At 35.9% G+C, this 16,338-nt stretch overlaps 1 protein-coding gene across 1 annotated transcript in view; it reads left to right on the plus strand.

Annotated features, from left to right (window-relative positions):
- LOC129235478 (homeotic protein ultrabithorax-like) overlaps nucleotides 1-13,364 on the plus strand; it is a 109,408-nt gene extending 96,044 nt beyond the window's left edge. Inside the window, exon 4 of the mRNA XM_054869348.1 lies at nucleotides 13,258-13,364. Within this exon, the coding sequence (XP_054725323.1) occupies nucleotides 13,258-13,364 (107 nt within the window). The remainder of the gene's footprint in view (nucleotides 1-13,257) is intronic.
- The last annotated feature ends 2,974 nt before the right edge of the window (nucleotides 13,365-16,338 follow it).

The following is a 16,338-nucleotide window of genomic DNA, read 5'->3' on the forward strand; positions in this document are numbered from 1 at the left end:
AAAAATAGCAATAATATCTAGAGTCACTTTTTATAGAATTTAATTCTCACTAAATTAGTTTCGGTTGAAAATTTAATGAATATTGACAAAGAACATGCATAAATTTGTTGTTCATTGTATCATTTAATTGGCAACTTGATAAAACAGTGCGAATATTTTGTTGAATAATTACCATGCCATGAGGAAAACAACAATACACAACAATTTAAAACTCCATTTACTTATCGGTGATAAGTGAAAATGCATCGAGATCACGCAACTTTGATGTTGGCAAATGTGTTAAAATTTGTGACAAAGCATTCTTTTCACTATTCAATTACTGACATTTTGTTTCTGCTGCTGATTTGTTTTCTCACCTTCTCCTACTTACACTTCTGCTGGAGATTTGGACCTGCCTATCGCAATAAACTTTTCCTCATTATATGTATAATGCTAGCTCCTACTATAATATAATATATTTTTGGCGACGAATATTACTGAATTTATAGCCAAGACATAACTATGGAAAAGTGAAAAACATCTACAAAATGAAGACTTAGTTGAAAACAGAGGCCAACCAGGTGCCGTTTACGCTTCGGGCAACATCATAAATAAATTGAGATTAAGCTTCGCGTATATGACGAAAGTACTTACTTACTTAGGTTGCCATAACAACCCGTTACCTAGCTACGGCCGACCTCACTAGCTCTCTCCAGGGGCCGCTGCTCCGCGCGCGCCTTCTCTAATTCTGTACACCAAGCGAGCATAGGGTTTCCTCCACCTGGTCTTTTCACCGGAGCAATGGTCTTCCTCTGCGTCTGCTCCCTTGGACTTCGCCCTCGAACACCTTCTTTGCTGGAGCTTCTTCATCCATACGCGACACATGGCCTAGCCAACGCAGGCGTTGGATGGCGATGCGTTGAACTACGTCAATGTCGGCGTAGAGCTCATACAGCTCGTCGCAATGACGTGCGTTCCTACACGTCGTGTGTTCCGCGTTGTAGACAGCATTTACTTCGTTTTACCCTCGTTCACCACCAGACCCACTCGTGATGATTCCTCTTCGATAGCAGAAAACGCAGCGGTGACATCTCGCTTACAGCAGCCGATAATGGACACATTTGTAGAAAATAGTGCCATTACGATGCACACCTGCTTTTCGGAGCACCCCTTCTGTCACGAAGTTGAAGAAGTTGCATGACAGTGGATCGCCTTGTCTGAAACCTCGAACGGTACTGAATGGCTCGGAGAGTTTATTTCCTACCTTGACGGAGCTGGTTGTGTTACTCAACGTCATTCTGCAAGGCCGTATGAGCCTCGCTGGTATACCGAACTCAGACATGGTGGCGTACAGGCAATCCCTTATCGGGCTATCGAACGCAGCTTTATAGTCGACAAAGAGATGATGGGTGTCGACTTGCTTTTCATGGGACGAAAGTATAATTTTTTAAATGATGGGTTACCCCTTACTCACTAGTCATATTTCACATGGTGCAACTAACATCAGACTCTCAGCGAATTGGAAGGAATCAGCTCTTTTTCTGACGTCACTTGAGATGTGACGGCGGTTTGATTACGTTAAAACTAGGCAATATAAGAAAAAACAACTCAACCATTACTCATGTCACTTCGTTACCGTCTGAATAAGGACTGACTGAAAAGCATAGGAATAGTGTGAAATGAGTATAATTTTGTTGCCAAATCCCCTATGGCGTAGCAGCAGAAGTTACTCTCACAATTTTGCTTCGGATGGCTGAACCTCGCAATCTATCAACCTTAGGACTTAAGGCTACAGGTTGTTTGGAGAGCAAATGTTCGTTCACACATATAAATAACTAAAGGCTTATGGTGGTCATCAATGCTATTTAAGATATCGTCGCAGTCGCAATGGCAACATTTAAAAACTAGACCAGGTTAGTAAATTAAGTTTGCATAAATGTTACTTATTCCGGGCAATTCAATCATCGAGCAACAATCAAATCGAAGCACTTGCTTGTTTAGCATTGCTTTTCAAAAAGTGGGTTGGATTAGTAGTATCGTTCAAAGCTAACATAGTTCTAATATCCGATGCAAAGCCAAAGTTTTCTAAACCGTATGACACACGTTTAGCTTACCATGGGGAAGCGCGCGCCAAATTATATCGGCTCATTAGTACTAAACTTTTAACTGACTAATGTGGGGGGATTGTTGTAATATGGGGAAAACAGTGGCAAATACGTGTTTGTGCTGATTTTGAAGATGGACTTAATTTTCAAATTCGTGTTGTTGGCCGATTTCATGAATATAGGAGGTATGGTACAAACTCCAACATTCTACAAAAATATACCTTGTCTGAGGCTCCAAACAAGTTTCATTTGGAGTTGCTAACGCAAGCAATAAGGACTATATGAAATACTCTCATGTTGAAAATGAAGTTATGTCAAAAGTTTTTGGCATCATCTGCTTTCCCACCTACTGATCGAACATTTCATTGTCTCCAAAGGTGAGCAATTTTTCGTCAGGCGTACGAATAAGAAATCGATGAAGCAGTTAAAGCAATATGTCGAACCTGCTCTTGGCAACGAATTCATTCGGTAGCAGGTGGCTCCTAAACCAATTCCGTATACCATCGAAATGCTCAAAGCAACTTCGGGAGAATTTATATATTACAAAGTTTTAAAGGCTTAGCTCGAACTGTAGTAAACGACAGTGGAACCATATTGACATCATGGGAATTTCAAAAATTCTCAAAATTCAAAACTAGACCATTTCAAGAAAGGCTTGTGAAACTTGGTAATGAAATTAAAGGGACTTCATGTAAAGAAAACTTGATTGCAAGTATTTAGAGTCATTTCGTCGAAGTCTAAAATCCGGTTACAGAGAAATTTCCCAGATGCTGAACGATTGGCAAACTCGAACTCTACTTTAGCACTCTTTCATAGGCCGCACGGACATAGCACATCCAAACCAAAATTCATCATGGGAAAAGAAATTCTTCAGAATTCATGCGACATTTGTTCTCTTCAAGAAATTTTTGGCGAAATGGCCAATCAACATTGCTGTTCTGTACGATTTTCGAATTGTCAAATACAATTGTCATTGTGGGACAGTCAAATTGAATAAAAATAAACCATGTGTAGCAAACAAGAAAAGAGTTTGAAGTACAGTAGTAAATGTGTTCGATTAAAAGTGACGACTTTATAGATTTGAGATATTATTGTATATAACAAATCATGTTTTACCTTCAAGCATAGCTCTTTGAAAAAAGTTGAACGTTTTTAAAAAGTGTATTTAAATAGCAAACCCTAAAGAAAATATCAAGGGTTACCCGAACAGTCGTCATAAAGTAGATACTTAAAGACATTATTGTTGACTGTTCTCGAGATATTTGGCTTTATTTATTTGAAAAAAATGTGTTTTTTATTTGCTTGCAAGGCCACTTGTTTTAAATGTTAGTTCAAGGCTCGGATTGTTTCATGTTTTTCAGTTAAAGGTACTCCAATTAATAAAATCATCAATATAATTTAAGCAAGCCCTGACAGTGACAAATGACTGCTTGATAAAGTTTTGAGTTTTCGCATTTTAATTAAGTGTTTCCAATTTCGCATCTTTGCAAAGAAAATGGCAATTACTCTGCAAATTATTTAAAAAACTAGGATGCATTTTTAGCTATCCAAAAGGTAAAATATTATAAGACGAATGTATTTGAATAACTCAGCAGGTAGTCCAATTCCAAACACCACTTGGATGTAATGACGCCCATAAGTATCTAGGACGACTTTCCGGTAATCTGGTACAACATTTAGATATCCAATTTACATCTCAAAATCTACACTTTCCAACTATTAGATAGTTGTATAAACTCTCAGTAATATGTATTCGATTAACTACTTACATATAACTATTTCGAAGTAATAAATAATTTCTTTATAAAAACTCAGCTCAACAGATCTAAACGTCGCCTCCACTACAGAGAAAGCCAATTCAATTTGCTTGAGTATCGGAAATTAATATAAATTGCTTAGGCTGTACGTTATGTATCTAAAAAACAATGCTTTCTTAAGCAAGAATGTGTGTATATGTTTGGCTTTAATAAATACGTAAGAGTAAAATACCAACTGATAGGCACTTATGTGAGGCCATATTTCTTCCAGCCAATTCCGAGGGCTGTTTGGCTATGTTTCGCCAAATTAGCTAATTTACCACCGAAGCCCAGATCACTATAATCAATATGTGATATAAAAACCTTGCGCTTTTTGGAAAGACTAGTGAAAAGCCATGGAGGCACAAAAAACGAACTTCGAAACTGAATGAAGACTAGAAAAGTAAAATCCATTAGAAAATTAATAAGGAAAATAAATGCGGTTTCACCAAGCCATACTCACGCACACTACCATAAATATATGTAATTGATACTCAGCAATACATCGAAATCAATTTATTTATTTATGCAGTAAATGTTCATCGAAAAGGAGAATTGATTCAACCACAATAAATTATACTTCCAAATGCACATAAAGCAAACGGCCAAAGAGTGAAAGAAGGGTTCTTATTTTTTCTTAATGTCAAATGTGTTTTGTTAATGCCAAAGACAAATTCATGTCTAATGGCATATACATATGGGGTGAAATTTTGAAAGGAATGTGGGCGGGTCTCTTTACTGTAGGTTTGAATATAACATTTTTTAAGACTTAGCTTTTTTTAAAAACATATTATTATCGCTCAGGCTAACAAAGTTGGACCCTGCTAAATAAGTTAATATAAATTCTTATAAATCTTAATAGTTCGACCATCTTCAGCTAATACCTTTGCGAAAATTGTTTATTTATATGAAACTTAGGAATTTCACAAATGTTGATTACCTAGTTGTCTAGTCTAGTGTAGTCTTTGGCTTTTTCCTAGACTTTTGATTATCTTAAAGAAACAGAAAGAGTGACATCGTAAGCAGATTTCCATCCTTGCAAAAAAAAAATCATCTACTTATTATTGGTGTTGTCATTATAATTTTTATTACTGTAGTTTGGATTTTTTCATGCGGACATCATACGAGTATTACAAATAACAATAAAATAAAATAACAACAATAAAAAAGGAAAATTATAAATGAAAACCAAAGTAAAGCATTCAGGAATAGAAAAATGAAAAGCTTAAGTTGTACAACTGCTTGAATGTCCGATGGTACTGGGTCTTATATCTACTTGTATAAATAAACGAGCGTGTGTAAATTTATTTCTTAAATTTCCTCGTTTGCTGCCGGCTCCAACCATCATACACATCAGTTGGCCACAGTCTCGCAATCAAAAGGCCAGTGAATGTTATACCGGGAAGTGAGCGCAAATCATTTGGAAGCGAATGCGTCCACATTACCATCCCAATAATGTGCTATAAAGTAAACGAAATGGTTTGCTTGTTGATAAACTTTGGCGCCAATTGCAGGCGTTGAGGCGCTGATAGGAGTCTTGCGTGAACTGGGGTATGGTGCTCGAAGCAGCAGTGAAATATGCTTATGGAGCTTCCAGTATACAAAGTTCAACAAATGCGATCATCTTAGCATTAAATGTAGTGAAATATTTATGCACGACAATCGATCACATAGATCAACAATTTTCACGGAAAAATAGCCATATATGCATTTGGCGCGCATCCATATGAATTGCGTCTAAATGACTGTCTGTGAAATTGAATGAACGGCTTTCTTAAATTCGTATGGTTATTTGAATTTAAACGAAACATAAACTGCTTTCGTCTGACTGCCTGTATGTCAGTCTGTGCCGGAAAAAGTTCGAAGCGGAATTTTTAGAGCTTGCATATAAATATTACTGGCAGAATGATGTCGATATGTTTCGAAAAATCGTAGTTATGGACCGGTTTGGTTCATGTTTAGAGTACATGTGACATACTTACAACCTTGGAAAATTGGCCGCAAGATAGCGCATATATTCCTTGAGTGAAGAGAACGACCGGACATCGATTTTTCGATTTGTAAAGCTAAACTGAACGGAACCGAACTTTGGCCAATTTTATACGTCTCTTCTACATTGAAATCAGCTTATATATTTATGTTTGTACAAATAACAAAAACAATTTTATTGGCCAACTGACCGAAGCCGAAGCTGAAGTCGAAGTTCGGTCGTTCTTTACCTAAGTATTAACTATAGACCCAGAAAATTCCTACATATATATAAGGGTACTTATATCTAAAACGTAAAAACTCCCAATTAGATCGCTCAACATTTTTATGCACACGTTTTAAGGGGTTACATGGGTTTCGTTGGTTCAAAAAATCGATTTTTTTTTGGCTTATTAATTTCTACAACATCTCAGGAATATTATCCTAAATTTTCAAGTCGATCCGAATAATAGTTTCGGAGATACAGCCTTTGGAAGGTGTGCGCTTCAAGCCACTTTTATTGTTACTCAAATCTTTTAACGCGTTTTTCTCGGAACCGTGTTTTCAAAGTCTGTTGTCAAATGTTCTCGAAAACTACTCAACCGATCTTGACGAAATTTTACAGAGGTGTTCGAAATACAATTTACTCGTGCTTGAGCGAAGGATTTTTGTTTTTTTTTCAGTTACAACTATTAAAAAAAAAAAAATGTCAAGCAAATGTGACCGAAATTTTCATTTTTTTGCAAAAATGTCTGCCAAAATTCCTATTTTTACTTTTTTTCTTTCCTTCGTTGAAGCTCGAGTTTATGGTCTTAACTAAAGCACTAATTTTTGTTTTTTCATTTTTGATGAGCCTGTCAGGAGTTATGCTGACAACGCGGACGCATCTTTTTTCGAGGGGCCACCGGAAATGACGTCACAATGGAGGAGTTTTAATTTTTTTTTTTTTTGAAAATTTCAGAAATTATTCTTTAAATATGTATCTATAAGACAGAAAAAAGTTTGAATTAAATAAATAATTTTTTACATAGAAAAAAAATATTGAAAATAAGCCTTTTTTACCCGACGAAACCCACACTACCCCCTTAAGCATAAACTCTTCTTAGATTATTGTTTGGGAAAAATATTTTTAAGCATTAATTTTATTTATGGAAAACTTGTAATTTTTCGAAATATTTTGGTGGAAGTATTAAAGTGCAATATATTTTAAAATTCCGGGGAGAAAATTGAAATTTTTTTAATGCACAGGGTGACCCACACAGCGTTTCTTTTCATCACGTTTTTTTTTTTGACAATGACAGCTTTTACAACTGGAGATCTTGACAGAAAGTCAGTAAGAGCATCATATCTCCGCGAAATGAAATTAATCGTTTAACGCTTGAACAACGTTGGGCTATATAGTCAGCTATCTTAGGTCTGCCAATCGGCCACGTCGGAGCTGTAATTAAATATTTTTGTGGGATGTTTTGAAGTATTTTATGTGAAGAATTCTTTAAGAACTCAGGCAAAATATGCACCAACTATTCGTGAGATAGAGCCAGAAACCGTCGTGAAGGCCTTGAAAAACTAGGTGAACAGAATTCGCTGCTGCGAAGCCAGTCTAGTCAGCCACAATTCTTGCTCTTTCGAATAAGCCAATAAATACTGAAGGAAATTGAGTTTATAAAAATAAACCTATATATGGATCACTCTGTGAAGTTTGTATGCATACAATACAAACCGTTGCAACCACTTGACCCTTAAACCAATCGATCTTGGTGGGACTGTGCTCAGTCAAAAATTTACACAATTGGCAATGCAAAAAGTGCGCAGGAACCAACATTTCATTTTCAATTTCTCTTCTTCTTGATTCAAGTGATAACCGTTAATGCGATTTTGGGCGAGTTGGATTCACCAAGTGAAGCCAAGTCCATCTCCACCCAATCTTTCCAACGCTTAGAATTTTTCCTCTTCCTCTGCTACCACCAACTGGTAACGCATTGAATCATTTTAAATTTGATATCTTTAAAATTACGCACACTGACATTTGAAATTATTTACCCTCTTGCATCACAAAAATATTAAATTCTTCTGCTTACGCTGTGACGCAACAAAGTACATAAGCATTCTTTCGTTTTTAGTTTTAAATAAAAGCAAAATATATGCTTTCTAAAATATAGGAAATAAGCGAGCTTTGATAACTAGCTGACTTAAGCGAATGCCTAATTTAATTGAAAGGCCTTTCAATAGCACAAAATGCGAGCACTAATGGAAGCCTAATTACCCTTCCTTCCTCCCCTTCTACGTATGGATATGGACAAACTTTCACCTCAAAACGCATACAATTATTGCTGAAGTTGCCACTCTGCAACAGCAATTAACAAATTACTCTAGTTTAGGCTAGCACCAACAGTGGACAGGCAATCAGCACAAACATACACCACCGTGTTGCGCACAGCATGAAGACCTGTGTGTGAGTACGAGTTGGACAGAAGTTCCGTTTCCGGCTTACATACTTCGCCACTTCATCTACTTTGCTCCCGCTTAGTTCCACCATGCACGATGGTAGGATGGCAGCACAAATTTTGTATCACAACTTGGATACCAAACTGGCATCGAGGCGCCTATTGCACACATTTCCACTCACAACTACCGAAATTTTCGACTGTTCTGGTGGTGCTTGGGAATTAGTGGTACATGGCTCTTGTACGGGGTCAGAAAACATCTATGCCACTTTTGTTGTTTGTTTGTTTGTATTTTGGGACAGACATCTACAACACATGAAGCGTGGCGTCGGAGCGTCACACATTGCCACGCGGCAAACGATGAATGTAGGTAGGCAGTATTACGGTCATCATCGTTGGCCACCGTATTCAACGGTGTTTAATTGCTCTATTGAGATACTGCAAATTAGTTAATTGGCAAGAAGTTACTTGCATAGATATGTGTATTAGTACAAATATAAAAATATATTTGTGCATATCTGAGAAAGCCTACTGAAGTGAGTGTAGGAGGAGAAATTCACAGATTATATTTTAGTCTTAGTTTAAATGCTAAAAGCTGTATCCCAAGTGACCGTTAAAAGCTTAATAAAGCCTCATAATTGTACCTACATAAATTATAGTTGCACTCATTTTTTAATTTTCATAATTTAAAAAAAATTAATACTAACAGTTAAAGTGCGGATACAACTAACAAGTAAACAAATAAACAAACTTGATATGCTTATCGGGGACCTGCTTGTATTACTAAGCGATACACATGTGTTTCTCTCGTTTCTTTGGCGTTCATTTATTTATTATTTTTTTTTTTTACGGCAACCTACTCGCTTTTGAATTATTTGCCATTTTATTTGTCATCTGGTATTTGCATAATTTTAATTTATCTTTGTGACAGCTTCTCTCTGCTGCTTAACCCACTCACTTCTTCCCAGCTTCTCCTGCTATCTCGCTCTCGCGCATTTACATACATGCACACACATATATATGCAAATAGGTTCTCATGTAAGCCCATACCCTGTAGAGAAGAGTGGCGGTTTCGAACTGCTTATGAAATTGAGTGGTCAGTGTTGCTGTACGTACTGGACTTGTGCCTACTTATACCGATATACTTTATGATGGAGGGAACCAGGAGAGGACGGGTCTCCAGTCTTCCACCCTTCGTAGTTGGGTGCCGGTCAGTTTCCCTTAAGGGGGGAGCCTGGTTTATAAGGTCAAAAAAATCAATTCTGTTTTTTCGTTTTAAGCGATTCCTAATATATTTCAGAATATTCACACAAAGTTACAAAGTCTAATTCTCAATATTTCCGTAGATACAAAGCCAAAGGTAGGCGAGCGTTAGGTAGTTACGCTGTGACCGGACAGCTATAGTACAAACTTTATCTTCTTTCCTCGACTTTTCATTTTTATGATTTCTTTGAATTGGCGTACATAAATGAAAAAAAACTAATGAGCCTTTTGAAATGAATCATAGCTTGTTCCCTTCAGTATTAAATTCTCTTCCATTTGAACTAACAAAATAGATAAAAAAAAATTTTTCAAGATTTTTATACCAAGTTGAAGTGATTTTTTTTTATTGAAAGGCATTTTTTTCTTTAAAACCTCCAAAAAGTTGAAATTTTGGAATTTCTCTCAGTTTTCTTAGTTTATCTAGAATAAAAAATCATGATAATTAGAAATCCATTTGAATTTTTTGCTTTAGATAATAATTACGAGCTGTATCTTGTACGCCAGTTGGAAACTCCAGCGTTGCAGCGCTCTACTAATTTCTATGTTAAACATTTTTTTCAACTTATTTTAACCCGTACAAAAATTTTTTATACTTTTTAAATGTTCATTAAAAGGTAGAAAAAACTTTGCAGTGCTAAATTAATTTTTTCCTTAAAAAAAAATGGCAAAGAGATGGAATTTTTAGACCTCATAAACCAGGCTCCCCCCTTAAAGCTTCCGTTACGCCTCAAGCTGATTGTGTAATTTGGTTTTGCACATGTCAACCGTATACTTTTTTTATAAGTATAAACATTTTTTAAAAGGCAGCCGCCGCAGCTGAATGCATTTGCGCGTAAACTGGGTTCGAAACCCATTAAAAATGACACGAAACATTAAAAGGCAGAAAAGGAGTTTACCACTCGCCAGACAATAACCAAACTCCGAGTGGATTTCTGCATTATAAAAGCTCCATAAAGCTGTAGGCCTTCTATTCATATACTTGCCCTAACCACTATTAATTCGTACCTCTACGATTTCTCCTCATATACACGCCTTTGTATAGTTATAAACACCACTATTTACTAACAGTATAAGCCATCTAACTCTAAATTTCGAATTTTTCACAAAATTTTTCAAAATTTCATCAAAACTTTCAACTTTTTAGCGAGGGTTTTTTAGAATTTTTCCTCGTACACAGTTTTATAACCCTTGAAATTTAAGTATAACAAAGTGCAAGTTACAAGTTACTCCAAAATACCTTTGTTTTTTTACAACTTTTTTCGTCTGTTGTTGTCAGGCCTTTTCTTCCATACAAAATACTTACTGGAATTTTTTATATGGAAATACGGCATTTTAAAAAAGTACTCAAAACCTTCTTCTGTTGTGTTTTACCGGGTTTTAGGGCTTTCCTGCCGGGTATATTTATATATGTATATCTGTTTTTGCGTCAGCTCTACTTATTGATTTATGACGCTGAATGACTAAATTGGTGATTGGGACAATTTTTGTGTTTTTTTGTTTTGTTGTGTGTTTGTATTTCGTGTACAACAACCAGTTCTAGTTCGTATTTTGTGTATGGCTTGAATCCAACTACGTCTCAAACACAAGCGTAGAACTTTTGTGTCGTTGTCTGATTCGCAGCGAAAAGTTCAGCACTTGCGTATGAGTATTAAAGAACTAATCAGTATTTGAAATTGCCTTTTGATTGCGCTAATTGAAAGTTGATATTTCAATCATCCAACGGCGAGTTACATTTACAGTGGATATGTACAACATGTGTATGTGTGAAAAAATATGCACACATGCGCATAAATAAATACTTTTGACTAATGGACAAGGTAACGTTATTAAAATTACTATCCCTTTTTAGCAACTTAGTTTTTTACTGTTGGACTTTTCAAAAGGGACGTGTTTTTCAAATTTTTTGGTTGTTATGCCGTCCGTGATGGCAAATCACTTTATCAAATCACCACTATCAACTTCAATATGAACGATTTGAAGGCATGGTTATCTCTCTCGGAGGTGACATGAATTGGGTCCGATAGATTTTTTTTTATGACTTTTCGGTAATATAAAACAAGTAATTGCTGAAATGCAGCCGTTATGCAGCACATACATTGAAAATTGTACTTATCAAATCTGTGCCGTTATGCGAAGCTGCAGCGGACATTTGAACCACGTCATATTCCACACATAATGACATACATGTCCGACCTTTAATACACATTGCTTGATTTATTCCACTTCGACCAGCCCTATTGAATAGCACTATAAACTTTAATTTAAAAATAAGTTATACAATTGTATTTAATCTAGGCGAAAGATTCCACCCTGCTGGGGACGCCGACTTTTACTTCATTCCACTTCTCATAGCTTCCATTATAGTAATGACAATAACAACACACAGTTCCAATTCCCCATTTTCTGAACCACATTTATTGATTTTTTCCCCAAGCCACAATCCAGAGCTACCACCTTTACACAGTTACCCATTGCCCTAAATCACTGGTCCTCGTCGTGCGTTTCGGCCTGCTTTAGCCGGAAGATTTACATAGACGGTCACAAATTCAGCATATGAATGCGCATAATTTTATTTGATTTATTTTTTCTCCTCTCTGCGGCTCAATACATGGATTCATTAGTGCACTGAAATTTGCAGAGCTAGCGCTGGCTGTTCCACATTGTATACCTAGCTGTGCTGGATATTGAACACACGCATATGTATGCCTGCCACATTGTTTTCCATCTCACTGCTCTTCCTCCACCACTTGACATTCAGCTGGTTTCCACCCTCGCTTAACGCCAGCAAAGGCAATCCATTTAGTATTATTGCATTTACAACAACTTCTGACGCGCTAAAATGCTCGAAACGAGAAAAATTGTGCTACTTTTAACAAACACACACGCACACTTTCAAATGGACAACCTCCCAAAAACTTGTGCACATTCGTCGCTCTGCGCGCACATTAACACACCAACACCCACACACACACACACACAACCAACATCGCCATCAAAAATAGCAAGAATCGGTGTGAAAATCAACCTGCTGTGGCGGTTGAAATTCTCTTTTTGTTCTTTCTCACTTCCTTCGAGCGTTTCCGCACTTTTTATGCTATGCTGGTGTGTGCGTTTTTCACTGTGGCAAAGTAAGGACTACTTTGTTTCGCTTCAGCGCCGCAATGTAATATTTGTATGTATGTTTGCGTTAAACGTGTGCATGTGTCGGTGCGTTTGTTGTTGGGTTACATAATAATTCATGTTATCCCTTTTTCGCACATAATACAACATCCTCATTCGCATTTAAAGATATTTGTGTTTTGCTGAGTGCGTTCGGGTTGAGAAGCAGATATGTGGCATTGTGATTTTTCAGGGAAAGACGTGGCACCCAGAAACACAGATATCTTATTTAATTATTTCACGCGATAAATCTGTGGATTACGTAAAATTTTCGGTATATTTATCTGCTAGGTTAAGAATCTCTGACTATCTAAGGTCTCCCACTAGAGAGTGCGAAAACTTCAATTTATCTGTATGAGAAATATGTGTTTCCCACAATAGCTTTCACGTGACTTAGGTATCTTTCATTTCATTTTTTCATTTTGTGATCTCAGCATTACTGTTCCTCACCAATGCTATAGAAGGCTGGAATACAATTCCTGCTGTTCTTGGAAGCAAAATCAACTAAAGCAACTATAATTATAATGTATTTTTTATTATTAGCAACCTTCGAAGGACCACTTCCCTGCTCGCTAAGCGAAAAATTTTTACGTGAAAGCAACAACAGTTTAGCGATGTTCAAGCGACTTTGTTTAAGCCAGTGCTTTTAAGCACAAGTATTGATCTTTTTATTATACTTTGCGTACTTTCAGGCGGAATACTTTGACCAGCCATGAAATTATATAACAATTTACCTAAACGAAAATAATGCAGTGCTACCAAATCACGTGCTGCGTTGTATCCAAAAGAAATTGTTTTTCTCCACTTGCTACTCGATGGTTGGTGAATCGAAAGCAGCATTTATTACTACTTTTCTAAAATTAGATAAATCTTGTAAAAGCAAATATTGTTACATTATGATGTTATAATTGTTTTTTAATTCAGTACTTTATTATGTTTTGCTTTTTTTATACATGGTTTTTGTGTTCCTATATTTGTTTTACTAAGTCTTTAAAATTAAATGAATTAGATGAAAGTAAGCAGGCATTTTATAGTTCTATCATTTGGTGTTATATCTTTCAGAAATATTTACATTTATTTTAAAGTCGAGCATAAAAAAATAGTGGCTATTGTCAAGTTACGTATAACTCCATGTGATCCATGTGATGCTTATGCATCAGCTTAAGAAGTCAGGGAGATTAGCATCATTCGAAAATTTGAGTAAGCTCTCTGGAAGTATAATACGTAGCTGGTCCCTTTTGTTGACTGTTTTACCCAATGTTTTGAGAAGCTTTGTTCAATTTAAAAATTACATATTTAAAAAAGTACTGTGAAATAAACGAAAAGCAACCAATAGTGGCTCTTAATGTCTACAGCATTAGCAAAACAACAACAAACATCAAGGATAGGTGGGCGAATGTATATAGGTATGTATTAGTAAAGACCATAAGTAACTAATGTGAATTAAAAAATATGTACTTTTACCAGACTTTACACAAATATACATAAATAGTTTAAGGATCGTTTTCTCAACTGCCTGTTAGTATGAAAATCATGAAATAGGGAGTTAGAATATCAACATGATAAATTCGATTTCAATTCCTCAGCAACCAATTAGGTATTTGTTTAATACTACAGAATAGGCCCTTCTCTTAGCTATATGGCGTTTTGAGGGTTCAACAAACATTTTCTAAAGCGCATGAATTTAAAAAACGCGCATATTTTTTATTTTATTCTAACAACACTTGTTGTCAAGAAAATATGAGAGGAGATGGCTTGAAATTAAATGAGCTGTGTTACCTCATTGGTAGGCGCTCAAGCATATCTGCATAGGAAATGTGCCTTACTATATAGGGAATAGCGACCTTCATCATTATCTTGGCATAGCAACTGTGACAGAAGTAACGAAACAAGTTGCCGTAGCTCACCAACAGCGACTAAAAAAGCATGTCAACAATGCAACATCCAGTTTACTTTTATGTAAACAAATAAAGCAGATGGTACGGTCGAAGCGAAAAATATGAACCAATGGATTGATGAGCTGTTGAATTTGTCTACAACAGACTTGGAATAACTTAAAGTTTGCACTTCAATCTAAAGTACTTTTGTGGCCATATCTACAGAACAAATAGTTTAGATAAATAAAAAAGTTTTTAGAGAGAAAATGAATTTAAGAGCAAAGCCAAAAAAATGGCCCTACGGATATTTGTAGCAATATTACAAGCATCGCATGTTTATTATAGAACAATATTTTGTTGCAGTCTGCTTGAAAATTTTTTGTTATTAAAAACACAAAACAAAAGTAGCCAGAGCTAATCAAGATATCGTGATTTTATTATTTTTTCCATAAGTTTATATGTATTTATGCATGCATATGTGTTTAAAATATAGCTAAAATCGAATCGCATAATCTATAAAACAGTTATAAAGCACCTACAAAGTTACACTCAACTGTGAGTACTCCATTCGTAGTGATTAATTTTTCGCTTACTGGGTATTTCAAAAGGAGTTTGGTGTGGATAATTTTACTTTTTATTTTCTTTATTTCCTTTGCTTTCGGTAGCCCTTCATCTAGCCGTTTTCATATTTTATTTCGTTTTCTTCATCAGCTTTATTCGTAACAAAATCTGGGGTATTTATTCACCCAAATTTTTTGCCATTTATCATCGAGCTTCACCTACACATTCGAACAAAACAAGTTGGTCTGTACGACAGCATACATACTTACTCCTTTGCAAAGTCATACCTCTACATAGACATGCATACACACATACCCACATGTATGAACAAGTCGCAAATGTATATATAAATGAACAAACCTATGTATGTGTGGACGAAACACACCCACATTTGCCATCGCTGCCGCAATAAATATACACAGCACGAAAAAGTTTGGTGCATTGTTATAAAATTCCTATGTAATTGAGAAAAATGTAAGTTTTGGCAATTAAGTGCTTTAAGAAACCCATTTCGCACAACATTTCGCATTCGCGGCTTTTTGAACTTTGAACTTTTTTATTGCTGTAACGTTTGCTGTCATTATTTTTTATGACATTTATGTACCTGCTTAAATTGAAATAGATATACACGAAAAAAAAAAGATATGCTCATGCATACAAACATTTGTGTGTATATATAGAACTCAAAAACACGGCTATTCAATATACGGTAAAATAAAAAAAGCCTTCTCCAAGAAAAAATATTTCCGGTGTTGTTGAGGTTCTTCCTCACTGTGGATTTTAATAGAAGACATAAGCGCGTCTAATGGCAGTCGTCTGTTTTTTAAGATTTCCATCGCATTCCGCACAAAGTCAGTGAAATGTTTCCTCTCGCTACACGCATTTGTTTATGTAGAAATTTTATCAATTTTGGTGAAGCGACGCAAAAGTGCCATCAGCACAGGTACGCGAACATCTTACATACTCGAAAATTTCTTCAATTGCGTCTGCAGCAGACATGGGCAGCAGCTGGGCTGCGACTTGGCATTTTTGAGGGTTTGATTATTTAGGCGGCGGCTTATGTACATACATACATACAGGCATACGAGTGTAAATATAAGAAAAAAATTGATAAATACATTTATAGTCATCATACCGTAACACTAATTTATTATAGCACTCTGCTGTGTTTAGTTTTATCATAAGA

The sequence above is a fragment of the Anastrepha obliqua genome, chromosome 1, assembly GCF_027943255.1.
Source record: "Anastrepha obliqua isolate idAnaObli1 chromosome 1, idAnaObli1_1.0, whole genome shotgun sequence".
Classification (NCBI taxonomy): Eukaryota; Metazoa; Arthropoda; class Insecta; order Diptera; family Tephritidae; genus Anastrepha; species Anastrepha obliqua.